We start from the raw sequence: 27,336 nt of genomic DNA, 5'->3' as shown, positions 1-27,336 counted from the left end.
TTTTTTCTTTACAAGCTTTACTTTTTCAATATACTGTTAGAAATAAATGATTTAAGCTTAGCACAAGCTAAAATTGTTTACATTTTATAGTATCATACACATTGAAATATAATATTTTGAAGTCGAATGCAGGGGAGATACAAATTTAATACTTGAGTTAACAAAATCAACACAATAAATTTGCAATTCCTTCTTGCTCTGTGATTTTTTTGTTTTTGCAAATTAGATGCAGATAAAAGCGTTGTGTTAAGTAGTTTACAATTTAAGCTAATCACTGTTTTGCCTGTGGATTGGGCAAATATACGGCCGGTGGTTGCGTATATAGCAACTTGCCATCCGAATAGCGCATCAGGGTCATTAGCTTCAGCATCCGCAGCTCCTCCTTATCCTTGTCCTTGTCCTTCTCCCGATCCGCATCCTTTTCCGACCCGATGCTCTGCATGGGGAGGTGGTGATGCTGGTGGTGGAGATGGTGGTGCGAGCGATTGGGATCTGCTGACTGGTCGGGTCTTTAAAATACTCAAGTCATTAACGTTCTTTAAAAAGCTTTGGTTCGCTGACAATTTCTCGCATTGCACGTCTTTCTTCAGCTCCTCCATGTCCCTCTTGAGTTTGGCCCGCCGATTTTGGAACCAAGTGATGACCTGTTTTAAATGAAATCTATTAAAATCTTTTCACAGCTATACAGAGAGGAGAATACTTTTTATCGAATTAAGCCTCATACTCACTTCAATTAAAAGCATACAAAATGAAAACTTCTATAAATAAATGACATGCGGAACATTAAAGCAACGAACTTTGGTATGAAGATTTTCATTTCGTAGAATTTTAGATTAATGTGATTAAGTAGATTGTCACAGATTTCACTAAGGGTTGCAGTGGGTAAAGTATAGTCGTCATACCGAATGAGTTCATTGTACTTTTATGTTTAAAATATATGGTTGCATACTTTTATACATCTAATATGATGTTTAAAAAGGATTTAAAAACCGTAGAGATATCTGTGGTGTTTCCGTATATCTTTTAAAATTGAAGTATTAGAATAACGGAGCTAAGTGGCTCTATTATGAAAAGCCAAAATGGCCTAAGAGGATGATCTTTAACACTATGTATTGTGTATAGAATAAGAAATTTTCTACCTGTAATGTTTAAAATGTTTAATAAGGTAGTATAAAACCATGTTCCATTTACTTTAGAATTGAACAAAACTTTGAATTGCAGCATTCAGGATAATGTGCTCTTGACTTTGGACCGTATTTTCTTTTTTAGCTAGCACCTACAGACATTTCAATACTCACCTGTGCATTGGAGAGGCCCAAGCCGCCGGCAATTTCATCGCGATCCGCAGGCGATAGATATTTTTGGTACAGGAAGCGCTTCTCCAGCTCGAAGATCTGCTGGTTGGAGAATGCGGTGCGGGACTTCCGTTTCTTCTTTGGATTGGATCGCGTGGCAAATATGTTCAGCGTGGCGGGATCTGCAAGACAACAATATCAACATTAAAGTCAATGTCAGCAATGGAATCGATTCAGAGAGGTGTCAGATGGTATCGTAAATTATTCAGCGATCAGTCAACTTTTTATACGCTTCACACGGTTGATCGTAAAACGGAAAAGTTTATGGGGCTTTCGGCCCTCTGCAGGCGAGTACGAGTACCAGGGTCTGACCTTTCTCCGGAGAGCATTGTGAGGATGCTTTAATGTCCGTATTTATGGCCGATCTCTACGCATTCACTGGCACTTTCAATTCAATCAGTGAAATGCTCGGCTAAAACAATTTCAAACACCCAATTCGATGGAATTCATAATAGACAATCGACATCTACAAATCGGTGGCCATAAAAGCCAGGCAGGGGGTTTTCTAGCTTCTTCGTTTTATAACCTCGCGTTTTATTGGATGATTTTTCCTGTGTTGTTTTCGTAAGCGATTCGATGGGGATTTGATTTGATTGGGATTGTGATGGCCGGTATTTGTTTTTGGCATGTTTAAAGGTAATACGGCGGCTGATTGATGTTTTTACTGGTATCTTTTTCGAAAGTATTTCTCGGCGGAAACGGCTTTCAACCCGGCGAACTCATTGGATGCCAGCCCAACCCCATTAGGTATTGTTTATTTATCGTGGGCAATTCAATTTTTGCGCCTTTCGGCTGAGTGTTTATTAATGCCCGATATTTATTTGCCTGCGGAATGATCGCGGTGAATGGGAATGAGTGCTCCAGCCAAAGTATCAACGGAAATGGCTGTTGCGTCGTTTGTTTATAGGGCTGAAGTTGGAGATATAAAGGGAGGTATAGGGAGGGAGCCGAGGACTCAGGAAGTCGGACGATGAAAATGGCAGCTGCGCATTGGAAACGCGGTCGGGGCAACTTTGTTGTTGCTAAACATGTCCGACGAATAACAATTAAGACACCCGAATTTGGTCCTTGAACAGCGAAAGGATGACGGGGTTGATTCAGTCCCTCTTCTCTTTTTCTGCGGCCTTGTGGTTAAAGCCATTTTGACACTACCCTGATGTGTTTATTGTGAGGTTAGATAATCTACTGTTTTGTAAACGCCTCTTGCCATAATACTCGAGGGTTGAAAGGATCCTTGGCGGCAGGAAGCACACATTTAGGTGTTTTCCATTTACAGGAGTAGGAACATGAAGAGTTAATTAAAGGTTAACGGCAGGAATGTCCCTAAGGCAGTCTAAATGTGCGTGAGTAGTGTCATCAAAGGGGATTGTTGCTAACACAATTAATAACATTCCTAAATAAATGCAGACATCGTGTGGTTTTGTAAGTCTTACCATTGATTTCTGTGGCACCCCTGATAAAGTTTTTAGTATTTGAATTTTTTAAAGTTACGGCTTCAGATATTTAATATCAATAAAAAACAAGTTAGAAAAGTAGTAACTAAAGAATAGAAAAATAAATGAGATATTCTCTATATTTTCTAAAAAACACTGCACTATTTACTGTTCACAATATTATAATGTTGGATTTATACGACTTGTAATGAAGTTGCCCCTATATAATGCTTTAAAACCGCTTCAGCATACTATAGGATCAAACATATACCAATTTTATTAGTTTTTTTTAAAGATCTTAGCATTTTTTAAAATCAACCGTTATGGGTATAACTGTATTCCATTCATTAACTAGTTCAATATTCTTCATTAGCCAATTTAATTTGGCCCCCACTTACCATCAATACCACGTCCTAGCCACGCCTCTAATTAAAAGCCATGGCAAGCCTTCTCTTGGCCAAAAACTGGTCGGGGTTCGCGATGGTGGGTGTGTTTCTGGCCATTTGCTGAGCTCTATTAATTAAGGAAACTCCACTTCGGGGGCTGGACCAAGTCGGAGCCTGGTTAATGGCTTAACCCACATGGAGAGCGTATGTCAGTTGTGGCACTAACAACCACGCAGACGGAGTTGAAGTTACAGTGCACGGGTATTTGCCGAAAGAATTACGACCTGAGCACCCACTAGTCTACCTCCACCTCCACCTCGTGTGGTGGCCAACAAATAATGTCATCAGCATAACTAATCATTGTGACAGCCGGCGGAGAGTTGCCGGTGACACCGAGTCACCGAACCACCGGTCTACATTCAGCACAATGGATCCAAGGAGCTGCTCCCGTTGTCTGGGAAGTAAGCATAACTTATGCCTCCTGGCAGCGTTGCTAATTGAGACACAAACAAAATGACGCATTGTCCTTACGCAAGTAGGTTTGGTCTGCTTCTAGTGCGGGGATATGTACACTTCAAAAAGTCAGAATGAGTTAAATATATCGAGGATTGATAAACACTTATTATAGTTTAAATCTTCTTCGGTTACAAACTACTTATTTTGACCTTATTTTTCAGCATCTAAGCCACTTGCTCGAACTATTTGGAGAATTTGTAGGTAATCAATATGAATTTATTACTTCATTCTTATTATTTTTAAACATTTTTGGCTCTGTTTACCTAAATTCTCACAGTTTTAAAAATATAATTCTTGACAGCTTAGAAATGGCTTTTGAGCCGAGTTCTCAATGCCTTTTTAACTTTAGTCATTCTGTTAAATTGCAGTATTCAAAAATTTTTATTTTTCAATATCATTTTCCGTTTTATCTGACTGAAAACTGTTAAATATCTTATCGTTTAATAAATTAACTACACACTAAGAAAAATAATTTTGCTATCCGTAAAATGTACCATCAGTTAAAAGATAACAAACTAGATTTTTGACATGACATTAATACAGAATTAAGAAATTATATTTTTAAATTAAAACGCCAGTAATGTTAGCCGTATAAACTTATTAAATAATAAGTTATTTATTTTCGATCCTTTTTACATGAAATATTTTACAGTAATATGAGTTAACAATTTAAGTTGGTTATTAAGTAACAATGCCGAAATCGAATAATTTTTTTTAATTCCCAACTTCTAGACTTGGAGATTGTTTTATTTGTGATGCGAATATGACACCTTGCTCACCCCCGATATTTTTTCGAGTGCACTAGCACAGCGCGATTCGAGATGGCGTGCCTTATCAACGACCAATCTGGGCCCAGACCTGTGCGCATGGCTAATGGTGTGGCTGGTAATTAGGCAAATTAGCTGGACTCTGCTACTGGGAGGCACATAAATTAACAGCAATTAATTAATTGCTCGCTGGTTAATGCCGGATCACGACCGGCTCTTCCGCTCAGCAGCCATTGAAATCCTATTGGAAAACGAGCTGCTCGGGCGGCTAAGAACCAGAGTAAGGCCCAAAGTGCTGGAGCAATTATGTTGATTAAGTCCGAGGGCGAGGAACGATTCAATTAAAGCCAACTCCAAATCAATCAGCCGAGATCAGCCAGCGGCCGAATATGTGGCAGTAATGGTAACCTTTATCTGCGGGGATGCATGCATAAGATCGAACAACATAATAAAAGGCCGTCGAGATCACAATCTCGAGATACTTTGGCTTGGCTCACTCGATGGGTGCTACCAAGATGCGTATCGTTTGGATCGGATAAGGCTAATGCTAATGCCCGGGGAATACTTGAATAGCTGGCCACAAGGTGCCTGCTGTTCACACGCTCTTCAAATGCCTCGAATGGCAGCGGACCCTTTGAAAGACGAGTAGGTAGGTAGGTAGCCAGGCTCGGATTTTATTTGGCTGCAGAACCAGGCCAAAAGCATGACATGTGGAATGTGATTCGGGCTGCCAGCGGAAGACTCAATTAGAAGCTTTGCCTTTTCGGGGGATTTACGACCGCAAGGAATTTCACATTCTCAGGGGTCCCTCTGGCTAAATACCTGCCAATAGCTTTATAAGATTGCCGCCACCACAGAGTTATGACAAACTGAAACCGGCAAAGGACAAAGGCGACCTTCGGATGCAAAAGAGTTGGGCTAAAAGCGCTAATTATGGTCAGAAGAAGGGGAGCTGCAGGGGCAGACCGCAAATTGCGTTGTCCAGAAGCTCGAAAGCGTAATCAAAAACTAATTTTAATCCTGTTTGGGGCTCACTCCCGCATTGCTTCACCTTCTTCCTCAAAACGCCGAAACAAAAACGAAAACGAAGCCGGGAAGAGCCTCTTTGTGATCCGATCCCATCGGATCAGAGATCTTTTTAGCGGTAGGTCCCGGTTAATTTATTCTAAATGGCTTTTTGAAATCCCCGAAACAACGCCAGAAATTTACTTATGACGTTGCCGGCGTCTCTCGTTCTCGTTCTCGCTCTCGAAAACGAAAATAAGAATACATAACCGCAGAATAACAACTATGGGTTCTGGAATCTGGAATCTGAGATACGAAATCCCAGCGATGATTCAGACCGGATCAAAGTCGATGGCGGGCCCTGCATATTTTTCTCACTTTGGCGTGTCTGCGTGTTGTTAGCAATGAAATTGATGAGTTCGAGCAGGTTATAAAACCCGATACCTTTTGGCTACCTTTGTTTGCTGGCTCTTTTATTATTATTATGGCTGTTGCTGTTGCTGGACCTACGAAAGCCGAAACACAATAACACAAATTAATATAAGAAGATGAGACAAATTTAGCCGCCGACAAAGTGAGCTGGCCACGGAGATTCCCATTATCATTACGGATCGAAGTGGAGCGCGGGGCGCAGCTCTCCATAACGAGAAAGTTATAAATTTTGGTATTTTCTTTTCAATATACATCCAAACTGGTGACTTGTCGACTGGTGGGGTCTCGGTCTTCGAACTGGGCTGTCGACTGTCGACTGTCATTGTTGGCTGCTTGTTTACACGCTCGTAATGCGTCCAATAACTTTTTGTATTTTGTTGTCATTTGTACCGCCCCTGAGATCTGGAAACTGGCTGGATGTTCAGGTAACCGAAGTTATTTTAAGCCCAAAATGGACGTTATTAGGGAGGTGCTGATGGGACTTGATTCCGAGAGGCCTTTTATAGATCAACCAGAAAAGAGCCGATACTTTTTGGCTCATATTTCACAAGGTTATTTAAAGCTTATGTATCTGGGGAACATTTATAATCATATTTAAGACTCTTAGTCACCGCCTTCTATTTATAACTAGGATTCATTTTTATTGAAAAACATATAAGCGCAAAATAATATCGCTGTTTTTAAGAAATAGAACGGAATAGTTCTTAAAAGTTATAAGATCAAGATAATAACACTTATAGAGGGCGCCCTCTACAAAGTCGAATACCTTCAGGCTATTAAAATTACTGATTACCTTTCGGCATCAAGGACTTTCTCTGGGGTTTTCTCCCCCTTCTCTTTAATTGAAATTTTCGTACATTAAGGCAAAGCGTCACTGCCCAGCGTAAAGTTTTCATGTTCATGTTGGCCCGCAGCTATTTTGATTGCGATATTACATCTTGTAAACATTAACATGGCCAATAATTTCCGAGTGCCCCGGCAATTTGCAGAGTGGAAGAACATGTCAACGGTACCTGGGGGCAGTAATCAGATGTTTTCGAGGGTTAATTTCTTCATACATGTATCGAACGATCGGAGAGTCGGCCGCTTTCTTTTCAATGGACCCGAGGACTCGTACTCCAGTATAAACATAAACGGGTAAACCAACAAACCGTTTGCGCACGATGTTCACTCACTTTACAGGGCACCGAAATTACACTGGCCCCAAGAAAATTAAACGAAACCGGAAAGCTTAAGAAAAATAAGCATTTCGTGTACATTATCAAAGATACCTCAAGTTCTAACAATTTATTGATTCAGCGGTTGCAACTTTCTCTTGTAATTGCAACCGAACTCCTAAGATGACCCCCGACTCTATATTTTGATTGATTTTAATGGCTGGCAAATCAATTGCAACTCCGACGCAGCCAAACAAAGCGCCGAAAACGTGGTCATCCTTAATTCAATAATGAATACGTAAGGCCCAGACGGGAAAAGTCCCAGAGTGCCACGGCCACACACCGATTCTCCTCCTCCGCACACCCATCCATCCATCCATCTATCCTACCATCCAAGTCGATCCCCATCCCGATCCCCATCCTTAGCAAAAGCCACATGATTCACGATCAGACCGTTGCGCATGCGCTACGCAAAAGTTTTGGAAGGACCGGGAAGGGGGCAACGCGTCGGCTCCGGGACAAAGTGTCGGCTCTCTTTGATCAGCACATATAAAATACTATGGCCACGCCCTCTAAAAGGCAGATTAAACGAGATGGCGCTCGGGCAGTGGGCAACGTATACTTAAACTTAACGTAACGTAAAGAGCAATGAAGTCAGTCAGTGTAAGAGTCGGTCGGGCACGAAGCTGCAGACTGGGAATTGGGATCAGCGGGACGGGGATGGAGGTGGCGATGGAGACGAAGATGAAGATCAGGGGGCTCCAAGCCAGTCTCTGGATCCCAGGCGATGTCTGCAAGAACCATGTTTCGACGCCTCCCGAGGCTGCAGTTTTGGTCGACAGTGGGTCAAAACCATAAACTTGTCGATGTAAACCTTTATTTCCAAGAACATTGTTAAAAAGTAATTGTAATTTCGTTTTTTAAGAGTAGCCCCAAGAGTGAAGAGTTATGAGTTAATCAAGAACATCTTTGAAAGCCACGTTAAGGTTTAAAAAATATTTGTAATGCTTAATAGTGTACATTCGTGCGGGTTTCCAGTTGAGTACATGTTGCTATCCTATATGACCACTTTATAAGAGGTCCTTTTCTGCACTTGAGACTTAAAATATAAATAAGTAAAACTTAAGTGGCTTAAAATACATGTATCTTATGTATGTAGATACATAGATGTGATTATGATTCAAGTGGAATATGTGCTGTTTTTTTGATTAAGAAATATCTTCTTAATGGTAGGATAAACTACCATTAACTTATAGGTCAATTTCTGTTCTGTCCCATACGAAATATTCAACGCATTTCTCAATGTAAAGTAAAGTAAAACAAAAGTATACCAGACCATTGATTTATTAATGAGTCAAGTTCCCATGTAAGCAACTTTATGACCAACTGGTAAAAGAATTTATAAAAAAAATGTCCCTAATGATAGGATAAGCCAGCAGAGTCCTATGAGACAAACCCTGACCTTTCCAATAGGAAAATTTTATATATATTAAGATTTTGAATCGCAATTTACAATTTAAAGTAAGATAATAACACATTATCTTTTGTAGCAAAACAAACATTTTGAAAATACTAGCTTTCATATCTATTAATGAGTCCAGTTCCCATGACAGCAACTTTATGACCAACTGGTAATAGAATTTATACCACTGTGTGCGCATCGTTTGGTCGGTGCGAGACAATAAAAATTACGTAGCATTGCAATTTGGACGCCGAGCAGTCAATGCCTGCTTCCCCACAGTTTCCCCCCTTTGCCCGGATGACTCCACTTCATCATTTTTATGTTTGCATGCCCTTTAAGCCCTCCCGATCTGGGGCGGCGGCGGCATTTGGCGGCTGATGTTAAGTGAAAATCTGGGCTTGCAATCGCTAACATCAGCTAACAATGGTCATCATCATTAAAAGGCGATCAAAGAGCGGGCGGCGGCGGCTCTCGGGATAGGATCCTGCGCCCTAATTGAGTGACCTTCCCCTTCCCCACCTCCGACTTCTGGACCAGCCTCCTCAGCACTCGACTCCAATGTGGGCCAGTCGGGATGGGTTTGCTGGCTTAATGTCTTTATAAGTAGCATGCATTCTATGTTGTCGGATGGGGCTATTGGATGGCAAGAAATATGCGCTGTAATCAAAACCGTTTAAAAAACTACACACTAATTGAGTTAGAAGTTCGTTGGGGGCTTTGAACTGGCCGCCGGATCAAAGGCGCCGCCGCTCTATTGGTGGCACAACAAAGAGCGTTGACAACGGCATGTAAAGCCAACAATGCCCCGAGCAGCCACTAGATGAATGGATCCCGATCCCTATCCCTGCTGATGATGATCACCATAACCATCTAGCGATCGCCGAGCCGCTAAACTTGCCCCAGAGACATTGTACGATAGTTTTGACAACTCAGCGAAACCAAAGCGGCAGCGAACAAGAAAATACATCGAGGGGCTTATTAATGAGCGTAGGCCAACAGAAAAACATAGGTTGGGAATCAATTTTAAATTTGATTAAATGTGAATAACTTGTGGGGATGAGTTTGTTGCACTTAGGAAAAAAGGTACAGAAATATGATTTTTTCATCTTTTAAATACAATTTAAAATTCATTTTTTAACGCTATTTAAATAACCCCATTATTATATTATATTATTCTATTTTATGTTTTCTGTTAAATATCCATTGCATATAAATATATATCTTAGAAATATTTAATTGTTATAATTATATCGTAACCCTTTGCTTTAACCCTTACATAGATCCAACTATTTTTTTCCAGTGCACCCGCTAAGGATTTCAGGCGCAATATCGTTGATATTATGACAAGCTGTCATAAATTACAAATTAATGTAATGATGCGCAGGCAGAGAGAGTTAGGAGTCGGAACCAGAATCCACGAATGACTTCCTCAACCTGGGACCCCTTCGACTTTCGATTTGGCCAGGACCAGGGGCAATCTAACTCGCTGCAGGTAGCTGAGTAGTCCGAGTCTTCTGTTCTGTGGTCAGGGTCGTGCGATCGATCGATTGCTCGCTGGATTGGATCTGATCGTGAAGATCTCGATCTGGGCATCGATTGTCCGTGGTTCTGTGGTTCTGTAGTTCTGGGCGGGGGCTTGGGTTCTTCAGGTGCCGGCATTGCCACCGCCATTGACTTGCCTACCTTACACCTCGCAGAAGCGTAGATCAAAGACGGCGGTGCCGACTTAATAACATAAATTAATCTTCTCATTGTTGGGCCCAGAGAGAGAGAAAGGGAGAGCAGGTCGGGTTAGAGCGGGACAGAGAAGGAGTGCCGGTGCACATGCGTGCCAAAAATGATACAGTAACAACACGCTATGCTAATCCGTCGGTTGCCTAACCAGACTCTGTTAACGCACAAAGCCAAAACGGCATTTAATTTGTTTTCAGCCCGGTATTTGGCTCCGATTCGATTTCATTCATTATTTCGGGGCGAGCAATGATTTTGTAGCTCCTAAGCGGAGATCAAAGCAAACAAGCCGCCGGCTGATACGGCCATCAGGAGATGGACAGACCAATACACTTTGGGAATAATCGACTATCTTTAACTAAGGTTAGGAAAAGATAACCTAAATTAATGGGAGGTGTGCCTAAGTAGAAGACATTCACAAAAAAGGAAGAAAGAGAGAGGGAAGTATTTTAACCTGCCTGGTGTGAACAAGTCACCGGTTATCTTAAATACCGGATGTCCTTTTTATAAGTAAGATTTATTATTGCGATTTTTCAAATAATTTAATAAGCGTTTTAAATTGAAATCTTGAAACTCAGAACTATTTTTAAGCCCTTTTTAATAAGTTTATTTTTAAGGAGTATTCTAAATTTATATCTTTAAAATAAGCATTAGACGCCAACATAAATATTTTAAATGGGTTTGTTTTTATAAAGGAAAACTTATTTTTTTATTATGGTATCTTATCATTTAAGGCACCCGTTTTTCCCCAGTGTAATCTTGGCAAATATGCTGCCGACGGTTTTGATCGAACGGCAATGACGACGAAAAGCAGCCAACGAGCATTAAGTATTTGAAATGACTTGGCGGGCATGAGTGGAAAATGAAACGAGCGCAGCAAATTAGCTAATCAACGCCCATTAGTAGTAGGGTATTGGAATTTATGATAAATTTCCGTTAATACCCATGAGGAGGGGCCCATGGGATTGCGGCACGAGCAGAGCTCGCAACTCAGGAACAAGTTAATTTGCCGAGGATACGCGGGCCTAACTACGCCTAGCCCCGTGATCTCCCTGATCTTCGATCCCGCCGATCCCGAAACCCCAGTGATAAAGCAGGCATCTTTATAACACTGCGATCGCACAGCAGGACGACAAACAAGTGCATCTCTCATCGCAGTGTGCGCCTGCGCGCTAATAATACATAATTTTCTTGTAAAACAACAAACCGCTGCGCATCGTTATCATTATCGTTATCATTATGGTGAGTTTTTATGTGCGCCTGCATGTTGACTGCCCGTTTTCGAAAAGGTTGAAAAGGCGTTGGCCCGCTTGCAGTTGGCCGTTTCCAGTTGGCAGTTTGCAGTTGGCAGTCGGCCGTTTTCAGCTTGTAGTCGCCGGTTTGGGGCGACAACGACAATATCGGCTAATTTATGTTTATCGATATAGCCGGCCAGATAAGCGGCTTTAAGCAGGAGCAGTGGGCCGGGCTCGTAGGTTTTGTTTTTAGTGAGCGCCATAAAATGAAAGTTCAGTGCCGACTGCCGTTGCTTAAGAGGAGGTGGAAAAATGTCACTTGGCTACCAGCTGAGAGGCTTTTTTATAAAATAATTTTAGCAATAATTCATTCAAGTTTGGAAGAACATGTAGCCAAATACACATTGCTGGCATACCGGAATATATCTGTAAAATAAGCCACGTTTTAAGGAAAGCAAACAATGAATAATAAGTGAAAATTATAGTATTTAAAAAAAATATTAGTAAAAACAATCAAATAAAAACGTAAAATAATAGATAAATAATATATCATTGTGGACGGCAGCACACGTAGTGACGAAGTGCAAGATGGAAGGTGTGCAAAGGATAGTCGCCTAACTTTATATAGCCTGAATACGAAAAATCTTTAGGGTGTATTTACTTAGTGGGTCGTTTAATATATTTTAGTCGTAAAAGTTGATATCAGAACTTTTGTATATAGAAGGTGCGATCGTCACTAGTCTTTTACCCCGTTAAGAGGTGTTTTGTGTGATATAAATACAAATTGGTTACACTTTGGACTAGAAATATTAATTTCATGACAGAAGTTGATGTTTTACATTTTTGTATTTTTGTTAGCTTCGGCAAGCATAATATATTGACATATACTTTGTTTTTACAATATTTATTTTGAAACTTTTTCAAAATGTATCTCTCTACATTTTTCAATATCTTTAATAAATTTAATTTGTGACTTTACGTGATTATGGTTTCGTAATATGTGTTTATTTACAACCAATATTTCTTTTCAACTCTTTGCTAATAATCTTGTCTTAAATTTAAAAGCGACAAAATAAAGACATTCCAATCAAGTGAGATATACACTAATTACCCAGCCGTCTCGATATTCATTTGAGCTGAAATAGCCACGTCTGCGGATCCAATAACCGTTTTTGCATCCTCTACTGACGGTCTTCAGAACGAGTTCTCTTTACAACCGATCCGAACCATTAGCCATAACAAGCGACCATTTGCATGGCGCTTTTGATGTGCGTTCGTGTTACGAGGGCCGTAAAAAATGTTTTGCATGTTGCACCAAAAAATAAAACTAGTTACGGTTATGTGTATAATTACGGCGACAGCATGTTGGCATGACAAATAAACTGCAGGCGAGACCATAAATTAAAGTATCAGAGTGCGTGAGGGGCGGGTGGGGCTGGAAATGTGGGAAGTGGGCGGGGGGAGGGGCTCACGCAAGGCGTCAAGAACGGGATTGAAAATGGAAATTGGCTGGGGAAAAAAGAGCCAGGCTTAACGGCAATGGCCACCTGACGACAAGTCTGAGCCAATTGTTAAGCCGTTGATATATGCCTGAAATATGCCCGATTCGGCGAGTGCGTGTTTCTGTATATGTATATCTGTTGTAGACCCGACACTCGGGCTGCGGTGGGCGTGGCACACATTTCGCCTTCGTAATTACAAGGCTCGGCGGATGACAAGCTTAATAAATTAACAATAAATATTGTGCAAATACAGTTTTTGAACACATCATTGTCTGCACTGCAAACGAAAAAACCCGTTATTGAATTCAAAAATATGAGGTAGTGTAAAGGTGTATTTGAAAAATATAAATAAAAATGTAAGTATGTTATGTTTTATTTTCTCAGCCATGGTATTTATACAATTTTTAATACACTTTCATAATTCCAATTCAACTATTAAAGCACATCCTTACAAAAATGTTGTTTAGTAAAATTTTGAAATGGGCTTATAAGTATTTTAAGATTATTGTTGTGAATATATTATGTGCAGAATTTAAAAATAAAAGGATATTTTAAATAAATGATCTGACTTTATTTACTATGAGTTAGCAAATTTACTTAAAGAAACTTACTATCTTTCAAGATTGAAATTGCTTAAATTTCAAGAAAAAGTTAGGTGCGGATCTCGAATTTTGAGAAATCAGCGCTCTAAATAAAACCAATTTTGCGAAGCTTTCTCTATAATAAAATTGCGTGCGCATAAAATAACCTGAGCAACGTGACTATGAAATTTCGTTTATTATTTATTTTATGCATAAACTCTATGGGAAACTATCCTACATTAAAACCATTATAAAAGGAGAGTGTAGACTCTGCCGTCCCATTTATGGTTGCCACGTTAACGGCACTGCAAACAATGCGCAGATTTATTTAATTGCAGGTGACGCACAAGCACGCATACATTAGCACAGTTATAACACAAATTTACGCACAAATATGCAAAAAAAAAACAAAAACTTAATGCCACGATGCCGAGTGCTTCGCTCGGAATTTATTTAATTAAATCTACGCCCCGTTGGCAGCCACCTTGGCTCCCAGCTCCTCCGGTCTGCCAAATGCGCATAAATTCAGCAGTTTATGCATTTGCTCAGTGGCAGATACAGCCGCAGGCGAAGTTGCAGTTGCATTCGCCCAAGTGGTCATCACGTATACGCAGCGTATTGCGGCGAGAAAAAGCGACTAGGAATTATGCCCAATGACAATAACGTTGGCGTTCACAAATGTGCGTACTACCCCGGGGGAAATACAGCGGTCATTGTCAATTGAATTGGCATAAAATGCAGTCAACTTGGGATCTGAGTAGGATGTGGACAGCTTTTGATGGGTCTCTCCTTGCAAAGGGGTCTAGTTTTAACCAGGGATACCAGAGCGGTCATAAATGTTGCTTTAATGGCAAGAAACATGATGTTACCCTAAACCCTTTTAAGACTTTTCACAACGGTAAAAAAACCCTTCTTAAAAATAAAAAATTTTGAAACCTGCTTAAAAAATGAAAACAAATTAAAAATATTCCAGTTTACAGGAAACGTATGTTCTAATTTCAAGATCATTTTATAAAAGACTTAATATTAATAAATTTTATAAAATTGAAATAATAAAACTACATAATAATATCAAATACTAAATAGATAAATCAAATTCGTTTGATTTGATTATTATATTTTATAATCTTCTTCTATTATATCTAACGAGTATAACTTTGTTCTGTGTATTTCTCTCTAAAAATATAGGGTATTTCGGGAATGCTACGGCATTCTCATTTTCAGCGATCCCATGAGTCCCACGCACTCTTGCTTAAGGAGAATTTATGAAAAATTCGTATTATTTCCTACGTATTTCACATCTGAGCTCGCACAAGTAGATTCGACACACTCGCTCATATGTTTTGGTGCTTTTGTGTCCGCCAAAACGAGCTACGTGGGCCGTTTATTTTTGGCAAAATTGAATGTGTAAGGGAACTACGAATTGGGTTACCAATTGATGTCTTGTTACTGCTCTTTTTGGAGACATCGATACGAAGGGCAGTAAATTTAAGAAGGGCTCCTCTTTGGTTACCATGTATACTTATTAGGGAGGGTAGTGTTAATGCTGAAGAAGAGGCAATCGGATGGCAAACTCCTTTGTTGTCCAGCCTCCGCGATCTTAAGTGGCCTTAACAACAGCCACACATACTACCAATACCACTGACTGGGCCAACAAAAGCACATAGTTAAGCGTAATTTAATAGATACGCCGCTCGGGCTTGCAATCTCTTTATGGTTGACACTATTGTCTAGGCCAAGTTTGTATGTGGGCCCGTCATAAAGTGATGAATGCATTATTATTATTGTTATTGTGCTGCCGTTGTATGGTGTTGTATGGGGTATAGTGCTGCCCGGGCCTTTGTTGAAAAGCGTTAATTGAGTGTTGCGAATGTGCAACGGCAATTGAAATTGTTTATGACTTGCAGTTGTGGCTGTTGTTCGATAATGTAATGCAACTGGGACTGCTAATGGAGGGGCTATACTCTAAGCCAAACTCTCGGCTAATCGGCTAATCAGCGGCGATATCTGACTAGTGTCCTGGGCAGGGGCACCAAAGGATACCGCCGACGGCTGCTTTCTCCTACTTGACAAAACACTCGGGGTTCCATTTGGTAATTATGGTTTATTAAGATGTAATTTTTATTACTGGAATCGGGACTCGGGAATCCGAGCCACTTGAACTCAACTGGCTGACTGGCTGGCTGGCTGGGGAACACTTGACGGCGACGACGAAGATCGGTATAGGAAATTTCGTTTCTTGACTACATTTAGTGGTTTTTAATTGCCGTAATTAGCGAGAACTGGGGGCTGGAAGGAGATTCAAGTGCATTCTGAAGTGACGTCTGCCGGGTGGATTCTCCACCGCGATGGCCGACAGAAGACGGAAGCAATTGATACCGAGTCTGGGCCATAAAGATACGCCATAAATTAACACCAAACCGATTAATGAAAAGTGGCGATCCATATCGCCAGCACATGTTTCGTGTCCGACGACCCAGTCAGGATATTGGCACATTAAAATCAATTAACTGCTCCGACTTTGATGGACGCGGTTCTGGGATTGGAATGGAGATTGGGATTGGGATGTGGAACTGGAACACAGATCTTCGCCCGGCATCTTAATGAGCCCGTTTTGCCTGATCGCCAGTGGACTATTTGGTAGACGCCGTGTCATAAAAATTTACGGCCATTTAAATGCTGACTTGTAATTTGTAAAGGTGTTGGCCTGTCGCGATCTGTCCGCAAAGCGCTTCATTAAGTCCAGTTTTGCATTGTAAACGATTCTACACTGATAGAAATGGGGTTATAATTAGGGAAAGTTTTTTCTAAATTGAGGAATTTTAATAAGGTTTTTGGGCTAAGCATTTCCTATAAAATATTTGTATTACCGAATTGATGTTATGGTTTTATGCTATTACACTTTTGAAAAGTTACATATTACTTTAAAAAAATTAATTGTTTAACATTACCTTAAAAAAGATACGTAGCTTAACATGTTTTTGTCTTTTTTAACATTTTTTTAAGGCATAAAATTATTTTTTTTTAATTTAGGAATCTTAAAGTGCAAATATCCCATAGACCATTGCTTAAAACAAGGCTTGGGGTAATTTGCCATTATTTAGTAAACAGACATCAACTAAATAAATAATATAAATATAATTTGTAAGTTAAAATGCTTAACCTTGCTATTTAAGTCAGCCCTGGTTCAAGTTAACACTGTGTTTCTTTACTTAGAAAACAGCCGTTGAGGCCAACCCCCATCCGATTAGTTCTGCTCACACGCTCCGCTGTTATGACAAATTAAACTTAGCATTTAAATGCATTCGAACTTGACTGGCTGGCTGGTGGCAGGCAGTCAATTAATTAATCGAAAAACTGCCGAAATTCCAAAGCTGTCAGCCCGTAGACATGTCCATGAAATGATAAACTCCGAGCCCAGAAAACCGTCGGCCGATCCCCAGACTTTTGGCCACTTGAGCACCAAAAACAGTGAGCAACCCTTGTGCGCCTCCTTATATTTTGTTGACTGTCTCTTTTACATTCGTTAGTTGCCCATTGGCCCCTGGCATTTATGTTTAACACTTTAATTGTGATTACAAGCTGCAATCAAACAGCAACGAAAATAAACTAAAGGCTGGTCTTCGGCTCTTCGGCTTTTCTGCTCCTCGACTGAGTGACTAACTGACTGGCACTGGCACTCGAGCCAACGGCGGTGGTTCCCCTTCCCCCTTTCCCCTTCAACTTGCCACTTCCCACCCCGCTCTTAACGTGGCTTATGCATGTTTAAGCAGCAACTGCAACACCTTTTGGCAACAACAACGCGCCATGTCGCTGGCTTTATTAAATTACTTGTCAAAAGTGCATACACGAGCTGGAGTTAAAGTTAAAGCCCGAAAGGGGAGGGGGGCGTTGCAATGTCGGCGGACATGAAACAGCCCCAGACAACTAAGCATATGTATACACCGGAAAAAATGCGAAAAAGTACATACTCAGACTAAATTAAATTAATCGGTACACAGATTAAAATAATTGATAAGAAACGATTATCGTTTTAAGGAAATTTTATATTTATTTTAGCCCAACATGTTCAAAAAAGTAAACAATTTATTTCGAAAGTATCGTGTTTGAAATAATGAATTTTAGACAGGACTTCTCGCGACTACTTAAATAAGTTTTAGTCGCCATCTGGTTTTTTGGCTCTTTTTCAACCAATGCAATTCTCAATATCTATTTAACATTATTAAATGGTAAAAGTTATACGTCCAAATTTACCTATAAATATTAAACTAAACCTAACACATATTTTTTGTATGTTGTATATGTACGACACATAATCTATAGAATACTGATGCACGTATATTTGTATATAATCAATTAATGTATAGAAAAATCATCATTCAATATAATATTTTTGAAAGTAAATAAGAGCATGTTTTAATTTTGTAGATGTATTATTTCTTTTATTTTGTAACTATTTCTTTCCCTGTACAACACCTCATCTGCATATGGCCAAAACCTGGAATAAAACGCCTTCGTTGGCATAACGAGACGTGTCACAACAATTCTGCACTGCAAAAAGATATACAAATGAAATTGAAGAGAAATGCAGTGGAAAAGAAAATCAATTAGGGCGAACATTTGTGTTCTCCCTTCGATTTCCCCGCAGCTGCACAAGGGGGATTAATTAATCTTGTCAGCGATTGCAAGTCATTTGCCATAGAAACAGCGGCAAACATCTCAGATAGTCAAATTAATTTTCTTCACACTTTAATAAACGATTACACAAATACCCACCAGCACATGGGGTGGGTATTCGTTATTCGATGAAGGTGTTAAATGCTTTGTTGACATTGTCCACAGTAGCAGCAGAACAATATAGAACCATACTATACTATATATACCCGATTGGAGGAAGCGATTCGGGGGAAGAAAACATTTTTCACAGCTTCCTTCGATTTTAGCGTGAAGTTTGTCGTTCTTCGCTTGCTTTATTGCGGTGATTGTCGGTGGTTGGTTCTCAGTCGTGTTGCGTGTAAATAGCAACATCAACATCCCATCCACACAATAACACCAACTTGTGCTTGTTTTTCCAAATCACTGGGTTCTTTTTCGGTCCGAAATTTGTTATGCCCTTCGACTCTGCTATTTCGAATATGTTCCAGCGAAGGGCTGAATATGCTCTTTGATGTACTGACAATGCGGGGGAAGTGTTCTTCGGAAAGGGGAAGGCGTGAAAATGACTTAATACACTAATTAGAGAAAGTCAATCGTCGGAAAGGAAATGATTTTATGCATCCGAATTGATTGAGAACATTAAGACTTAAAAGATTCAGTGATGGCTAATAATTATAAAGGTTTAGTATGAAAATTTTGGATAAATAGATTAAGTCAATTAAATAAAAATGCGATTGAAAAAATTCTTTACCAAGTACTTAAAGATCTAAAACTTATTTTTAAAAATATGTTAGTGAAAATGTGGGCAACTAAAATCCACTTTCAAGACAATCTTCAGTCTTACGTTAAAGGAACGGAATGTAATGTAAGAACGGGGAATTTACACTATTTGGGTTAGGGACTACAACAAACCCCTATACCACGATTACAACACTTGGACAGGGGTGTTAAAATTAACCCAGTTTTTACTCTTGCTTTTCAAAAGTCTCCCTAAATTTTCCTATAATATTTTTACCCCTATATACCATCTTATCAAGATTGCTACTTTTCATATTTTTATCGACAGACATTAAGAATCCGCCACGCTTTACATTTTGAACGTTCTTTGAAGATCCTATGTCTGGTTCGGTCTGATTGCCCTGACGAATCCTGTTATATTACAATGTATCAAACGCTACTCGGGGCTCATCAAAACTGAAGTGCAGACATCTAGATGAACTGAATGGATACGGGATGATGCCTGCACCTGTCGGCGCAGCGAATGGTCAGAAAAAGAGCAGACACCTTGCAGGCTGTGGAACTGGAGGCCCGATCGGAATTCTTTCGGAGGAAGTGGAGTTCCACCCTGGGCTCCTGCATCTGGGCATTTCCCTCGCCTTAATGTCGCCCGATCCGTAGCTGTGAATAATTTCCCCATCCGCTTGGTTAAACCCTCCCCTTTATCCTCCGATCGCCGCTCGTTTGTTCGGCATCGCTGCTAATGATTTCAATGCTTTAATTTATGCTGGCTTTTCAACATTTATCATCAAAGACATGGGCATATAAATATGATTTGTCGCCGTGCATTTTCACGATTATTATAGATACAGCCACGTCTCTTCAAATCCACAGTTCACTTGGAAAAAAATCAATAAATAATCGGAGAGAGTGAATAAATAATAATCAGATGTTTTGATGGAAAATATTTATAAAAAAAAGTGTTAAACATCCTATTTTTCTTTGTCTTTTGCCATATTTTTTTACATTAAGTTCTGATATTACTCGTATCAATGATAATATCCTACACAGAGAAAACTATCTAAGAACATTGTTCTTGAATTGAGAACATTGTTCTTAAAATGAGAACATTGTTCTTGAATTGAGAACATTCGGTATTAAAAACCGTGTAAGTACATTTTGGTATCAATGTAAGAACGAAATGGTGAGAAGAGAAAAGTTAAATTGAGTTTATTTAATAACTTTTTGATAAGTATACACTAAGGACTGAACTAATAGTTCAATGTACAATGTACTTAAATACCGAAAATTCAACTTGATTAGAGCAATATAAAAACATTTTCAACTTAAAAATGTCGTTCTATTTTTGAGAACATTTTCAACTAAGATGAGAACGTCAGAATTTTCTCTGTGTAGACCCATAGTTTACTTAAAAACAAAACAATACATATTAGGAAAATATGAATGAATGAGAATCAGATCCTAGGATGGGAAATATTTTTAAGAAAAGACTTTGTATAGTGATTATATTCTTTCTATTTAGCCATATTTTTTCGCAGTGAATCCTGATATCTGCACAATGGCCAACACCTAGGATGGAAAACTGGTTTCGCCAGGCCCGGCGCCAACTGACCCACATAATGTGCAGCTGGAAAAGCCGCGAGGAAATGCGTATTACCCCCCTCCCCCCAGCCTTTGGGCCACCCCGCATTCCGTCTGCAGTAGTTCGCTGGGCTGTCCGTGAACGCATCAATCTCGCGCTCTGCATTTCCTGGCCAAGACCGTGGACTCTTGGCCAAAAGCAGTGTGCAGTTAGTTGGCTGTAGTTGTGGCCCCGCGGGGTCAGCAAGGAGTTTCGCCCCCGGGGACCATGGGGCCAGGCAGAAAATGCGTTTTTAAATGGCTTTTTATGCGTGGCGCGGGCTTTTGATGTTCGACACATGCCGAAAATTCACAGCTCGGGCGGTCCCAGCTCTTCACTCGGGCCAGTGATTAATGCTTGGCAAAAACGCGAATGCGAATGCGAATCGCGGTGCGAACGAGAATGCGAATGCGTTTTTAAGAACTTTGACAAGGTCCTGACTTGAATGCCGCATTCCTGCCCCTTTCTGGGTTCATTTGTTACACGGAAAGAAGGGAATTGAATTAAAATAATACAAAAATATATGTAGCGTCTTAAACTTTACAAAATAAATAATATTATATAAATATATATAATGAAAATATTTTAAAATGTATATAAAAACAGATAGATCTATAAAAAGTGCTTATTAGATAAACCATTTCAGGACTTACATTTCAAGCAAATATGTATTTCTATTTAGTATTTTATCAAGAAACAAATGATTACAAACAATCAAATGATGTGGGAAGAAGTATCAAGTGCTACAAATTATGTTGCTTATAAAGTGGGTTTATTTTTTAATGTTATCAAAGATAATCTGTAGATAATCCTTACAAAGATGATACCTAAATTGTTAAAATTTGTTAACATGGTCTAGTATTTCCTTATTGCTTCTCAGTGTAGCCAACCCTTTTTAACGTTTGGCAACAGTTGGGCCTGGGCCTCCCATATGGCTCTGATAGAGTTATTACCGAAATGTAGCGCTCCTTGGCCAACTCTCTTTCTCACCTCTATCAGTCTCGTTCTCGTTCTCATTCTCAGTCTCAGTCTCCCGGCTAATTCTCTCATTTGCTGTCTCTTGTGCAACTGTCGATGCTTGATTTTCGCTTGTCTTTATGATCGGCCTGCCGGCTTTGATCTCGACGCCGATGGACCCCTTTCCGCCCGATCGCGGGTAATGGGCAGAGAAGAAAAATGCAACCTGAGCTCAATTAGTGCTCATCAAAAGCGTGCAGGTAACACCTTCAGTGCGTTGCTTTCGCACACCTCTTCGGGACTCGAGTATCTGAGGATCTGAGTAGCTGGCTATCTGGGTATCTGGCTATCCGAGTATATTTGTATCTGAGCATCTCCTGGCTGTTCTGACTTTGGCTCTAACCGGACCGAGCGAGATACGGTATGCAATTTGCTCGAGGGGTGCCCGTGCCCCGTGATGATGATGGACCACCCGAGTGGTACCGCTTAGTATGGTATAATATGGAATACCACGGCTTGGCATGCGAGTCTCCATCCCTGAGGGCCGAGGGTTAGTGAAAGCAAAGTAGGCAGTTAACCATTTTTGAAAGCCCGCCACGCAGGTCTCCCTAGTTTACTTCTTTTTCGTAGTTTTCCCCGGCTCGTATTAATGCTAATGCTTTATGGTCAGCCCGCACGCAAACTCATATTTCTCTGCCACTTTTACTACAAGCGAATTATAATTTTTAATAAAAGATTTGAGGCGCAACCGTTAATTAGAGAATTTATGCCGAGCGCCGGCTTGTCAACTTGTTTCGGCTGCTCGGAGGCATTTTTGCAATATTTCATGCATATTTTATGCGACGTTAGAACGGTTTGTGCCCGCAGTCATTTTTCTCGATTTTATTGAGGCAAACGAGTCTCGCCTTATAGCATTTAATAAACACATGCGAATATACAAACACTTTTTATAGTATTCGCGCGGTGTTTTAATGTCATTAACGAATTTTGTTGAAACGCTGTGCAGCTATTAATCATTTGAAATGAATTTTTATTTTACACTCTGGCGGGATGGGATTTCTTTTTGTTTGCTTGATTTATGTGTGTTCTGAACCCGCAGCTTGTTGACTTTGCCAGGGGTTTTAGCCCATTGAATGGGTTTCTTGGGAAGCATTTAAAACGAATGAAATTGCAAGTGCAATTGAGTAATTTGCGCACTGCTGATTCTGAAGGGCTTGCGATTTGTGTTTAGGTTCCATAGAAATGAAATCAATTTTGTAAATACCAATAAATTATCGGTGCACATTTGTTATTATCCAAATAGCAGAGTGCTAAATTGTTTATGGGTTTCGATGCACGTAGCACTTGCATTTCTTTTATCGGCGAGCTAGATTTTTAATACGCCACGATCTCGAGGCAAATATTTGAGCAGCAATTACAGGGCAAGTGGCCACTAATGCGAAAGATGGAAATCTATCTGGCACAGCAGATAAACATATAATACCTGCATTATATATGGTGGGGCGTTGCAGGCCACCCAGATAGCCAGGGCACGCCATTTAGAATGTCACGTTGTTCGGGAGGTAGAATCTCAAAAAGCTATTACCCCACCCGCCGATGGGGCATACATATGTGTAAGAGTACTAGACGTGGACCGGTTATGGATCGTTTGATTTGACGTGTCTGAAAATTGCCTTCTAACAGCTCTCGCTGGGATCCATTTGCATGGTGGTTAGCACACGACCCGGCCCATTATCCGTGCGGATTTCCAATTATAACTATAATTTATGCTCAATCCGCCACTTATTTACATTTTTCGACTTTGCTCTCATTCGAAATTAAGTATACGTCTAGTTGAACTAATTAGCTCTGACTCTTTGGGCACCACCACCTCCCAAAACCCCACACCCCTGCACTTTTCGTTATTACTTTGCTCCGCCCCCCGCGACCTCAGCCCGCATGTTGTAAAATGTTTACACTGCTATCTGTCAAATCAACTGTCAACCCGAAGTGCCATCATCATTGTGGCCCTCGTATCTGTGTGAGTTTCGGTGAGTTTGTTTCGATTCTGGGGTCTGTAAATGTATCTGGCTGCGGTGCGTTTGGTGGTTCATGCTCGGCTGGGCCGCGGTCTTCGGTCTTCAGCCATGGCCGCCGCCTTTTGTCAAGTGGGAAAAGTTTTAGTAATTAAATTGTAATTAGGGATGCATCCGCCGCTCTCTGTGCCGTTTGTGCGTTCAATAATGTGGCTGTCTGTGCCAATTGTCTTGGCGTTTCATCAAGCCAACTTTTCAGCGGCAGCCAGCTATAACAACCCGTGCTGATCACCCCTCAACTGGGCTTTCTTCTGCCCTAGTCGCCCCCTTTAGCTCACTGCCATTATGGTTATACCCTGCCAAAAGGGGAGTCCCAGCCATAACGATAAACTTTCTAAAGTATCTTGAGAAAGTGCTTCTATTCAGCTTAGCAATTCTTGATAATACCTAAAAATGCGTGTAAATATGCATAGGATGTTATGAATTTATAAAAACAATTTTAACTAACTAGCTATTATTCAATAACTATCTTACTACCATAAAGAAATATTTCATATTTTGAATTATTTCATCTTGACTTCAATGTTGAGGGAAAGATAAATCTTCCAAAAAGGGTAACTGTGGGAAATTGGCTATCATTAACATTCTCAAATCAGAATTATTTTTATAAATTAGAACACTGTTATATATGCTTCGGCTTAAGTGTAAGATTAAACATTTTGAATCAATATCCTAAATATTACCCATACTACCAACCTATATAGAACTTGACAAAGGGCACCCAACCTTCGGTGAAGACATATCCCGTACTCGTAATTGACAAGACCTAACGACAGGTCCATTGTTCAAATAGCTGCAAGTTTTCAGCCATTTGCATTGTAATTATTTTGTATGTGCTACATGGGCTGTTCTAGGTCTATCTGCTGCCAATCTGCTGGCAGTCGTCATGAGCAGTGAGCAGGCCAAAGTGGATCTACGATGGTGTTGCAATGGGAGTTGTCGCTGCTCCTAATTGCCAGGCGGAAGTGCCTCAGATCTTTCCCCAACTGGCCGGTTATGGCTTTTGATCAGCCAGGCAAATTGCCCTGCAGTTTGAGTTGCAGGAAGCGAAGGGTCGATGCGGATCTCCCCACCGATCTCCCCACCGGATGCTGCCTTGGGAAAAGAAATATAATACAATTTTCGCAAACTGCGGCGCCTAAGTGCCCCTGAGCGATAATCATAATCATCCCGGGCGGCACTCAATGCCAGTAGCAGTTGATCAACCGATCAACCGATCAAATCAGCTGATGCTGATTAGATGGCTCTGTGGCAATCCAGCAGTACGGCAATCCGGAGTGGAGCACGAACCAATTGCCCGTTGTACGTGCGCCGCGTAAATTCAATTTCAGTAGCTGATGAGCAAAGCGCAGACCATGGGTTCGCTGATGGATTGCTGGCAGCTGCACTGGGAGAAAATACGGAAACTAGTGTGCCACGAAATTTCAATAAATATTAAAAGAGAAAAGAAGAGAGAAAGAGACATCTAATCATGGTTTTAGTACCCCCGATAAGTATTTATTATTGAGTTAAAATATATTTATACCAAAAAATCTTAAATTTATAAGCATATCTTGTATTCAAATTGTAATGGTGTTCTAAGTAAGCGAACTACTTCTTAATTATAATCATATTCGATTTCACAACAAACAAATTAATATCCAATTATAACCAAAAATACACATAGTAGGAGATTGTCATTACAATAATCTAAAACAAACAAATGTTTGTTTGAGAATAAATAATAAAATACCAGTAACTATGTAGCCGTATTTTGGATAAAATAGCATTGATTGATTTAAGTATGTTATGATCATAGTTATTTAAAAAATGTTTTAATTTTACTATGGAATGGTATTATTGTATAGTATTGGTACAATACCTTTTATCAAATGTAGATCTCATCTCTAATTTTAAGGATTGCAGTTTTGTTTCGAGTGTGGGATAAATCGGTTCGCGTCTGCGACTTAACGAGAAATCAACGCCGCTAAGCAAATTATGCCGAACGATACGCATGCGCCAGAGCCATAAGCCATCAGCCTGGCTCTGAATGTGAATCCGAGCTGGAGCACCATCATATCATCGGGCTGGGGCTCTCGAGTGGGTCTTGGCATGGGACTGGGACTGGGTCTGGGTCTGGGAAAGGCAATCGCCATCAAAGGCGACGCCGAGCGAGCAGCCAGCCGGCCTGAAATTGATTTAGCCACCTCGGCCGACCAGACTGACCTCACTACTGTTTTTACGCCTTAAGCAGAATCTCATCAAGGCGTAATGACAACAATTGATCAATCGCTGGCCGGGCTAATGGTTATGATGGGTCTCGTTGGGAAATCAGTTTATATTAAAATGTAATTTGATTGCGGTTGTGTGCACAGAGTAGAATGGCGACCGCTGAGTAAATATAAATTCAGGAGGAAGATATTTTTGTAGCTGCCAAAAATTGCTCATGTTACCTATAAATCGTTGTTATAAGGAACTTTTTAAAAGAAAACATATGGAAACAAATACAAAACCCTTTTTATTTCATGTTAGTGGAGATTTTATACGGCTTTTAAGAGTTGTTATAACTTTATAAAATGTGTTTATAGTATAGTGTTTAAAATATAATATATAGTTTATAAATAATAAATAAATTCATTTAAATTTCATATATATATTTAATATATTGAAATTATGCAAGGAAATTAGAATACCTTCTGAATTCACAGTCGATTTCGATTTTTTATTCTTTATAGGGCACATTGAATAATGGTTTTCATAAATACAGCATTGTTTTAATGGCTTTTCACTCATATACGGAACTACTCACCTTGTTCCTCATCAAAGTTCTTGGTGGACAGCTGGAAGAGGGCGTCCAGAGGGGTGTCGCCACTGGATTTTCCCGCCCCCGCGGGCTGCTGCTCCTGCGACTTCTTCGGGGCTCCCTCACTGGCCTCTTGGGTTGTTCGGTTTTCCAGCTTTTCCACCTGCCTGGGACTGCAACAGTCGGTGCTGCCATTGCTGCTCGACCGCTGGGAACGCTCTGAGCTGCCGTCCTCGGAGGCGATGATGGCGGGGTTCAAGGTCATGTGGCGGAGCAGGTGCGCCTGGGCCTGGAAGTGCTCCTGCAGCTGGCGCTGGTAGTCCCAGGCCAGTCGCTGCTCGTAGCTGTGGAGCAGGGCGGGCGACAAGAACGGATGCAGTGCAGCCGGCGGTGGACAGTTCTGCACCAGTGGCATCTGCAATCTTTCGTTTATCAGCACCAGAGGAGCGGATACTCCTGGCAGGGCATTCGGAACCGTACTCCTCTCCGGTCTCTTCTCCACCTCCCTGCCCTCTTCGTTTCCCCGGCCCAGGATATCGGCTATGGAAAAGCTCTTGATCCTGACGGGTGATGATCTCTGACGGCCATTTTCCAGGCCCACAGGACTCCTCAAAAGCCGCAAACGCTTCATGTTCAGCGATCTCGTGGGCGGCGGACTGGGCGAGCCCACCGAAATCTCGGAGTTGGCCGGACTGGGGGTTCTTTGCGGCATCTTCAGGTGGTTTTCCGCTAGCCACTTAGCACATCCTGGCTATATTCTCTGTAGAAAATGGTCTTCTCAACTCGCGATTAAAAACGCGTCGGCAAAATCGCGCGGCTGTCACACGAAAAACGTCGGCACAACGTGCAACACAAACACCAACAACGAAAATGGCTTGTCCGGAATTTGTTGCTAGTGCTGCTCCCTCTCTCTCGCTCTCGCTCTCTTTTGGCCAGCTCTCTCGA

At 40.7% G+C, this 27,336-nt stretch overlaps 1 protein-coding gene across 2 annotated transcripts; it reads right to left on the bottom strand.

Annotated features, from left to right (window-relative positions):
• LOC119560093 (homeobox protein HMX3-A) lies at window positions 1-27,243 on the bottom strand. 2 transcript variants are annotated; one of them, XM_037873413.1, is made up of 4 exons: window positions 26,398-27,243; window positions 1,299-1,477; window positions 562-644; window positions 1-509 (listed from the first exon to the last, which is right to left on the bottom strand). In XM_037873413.1, the coding sequence occupies exons 1-4, from the start codon at window positions 27,101-27,103 to the stop codon at window positions 272-274; spliced, it is 1,206 nt and encodes a 401-aa protein (XP_037729341.1). In that variant the 5' UTR covers window positions 27,104-27,243; the 3' UTR covers window positions 1-271. The 2 variants fall into 2 exon arrangements, with proteins under 2 accessions (XP_037729341.1, XP_037729342.1); XM_037873414.1 differs by having other exon boundaries at window positions 1-499.
• Window positions 27,244-27,336: the final 93 nt, after the last annotated feature.

Source organism: Drosophila subpulchrella, unplaced genomic scaffold (genome assembly GCF_014743375.2).
Source record: "Drosophila subpulchrella strain 33 F10 #4 breed RU33 unplaced genomic scaffold, RU_Dsub_v1.1 Primary Assembly Seq354, whole genome shotgun sequence".
Lineage (NCBI taxonomy): Eukaryota > Metazoa > Arthropoda > Insecta > Diptera > Drosophilidae > Drosophila > Drosophila subpulchrella.
The sequence above is the reverse complement of the archived record's forward strand: the minus strand, read 5'-3'. Positions and strand labels throughout refer to the sequence as shown.

Excerpts from the sequence above, each read along its gene's own strand:
- LOC119560093 (XM_037873413.1), bottom strand. The coding sequence starts at position 27,103 with ATGCCGCAAAGAACCCCCAGTCCGGCCAACTCCGAGATTTCGGTGGGC. Across the intron at positions 1,478-26,397 it reads GAACTTTGATGAGGAACAAG|ATCCCGCCACGCTGAACATA; the intron begins GTGAGTAGTTCC and ends GTTGTCTTGCAG. Across the intron at positions 510-561 it reads GACGTGCAATGCGAGAAATT|ACCCGACCAGTCAGCAGATC; the intron begins GTCAGCGAACCA and ends AGTATTTTAAAG.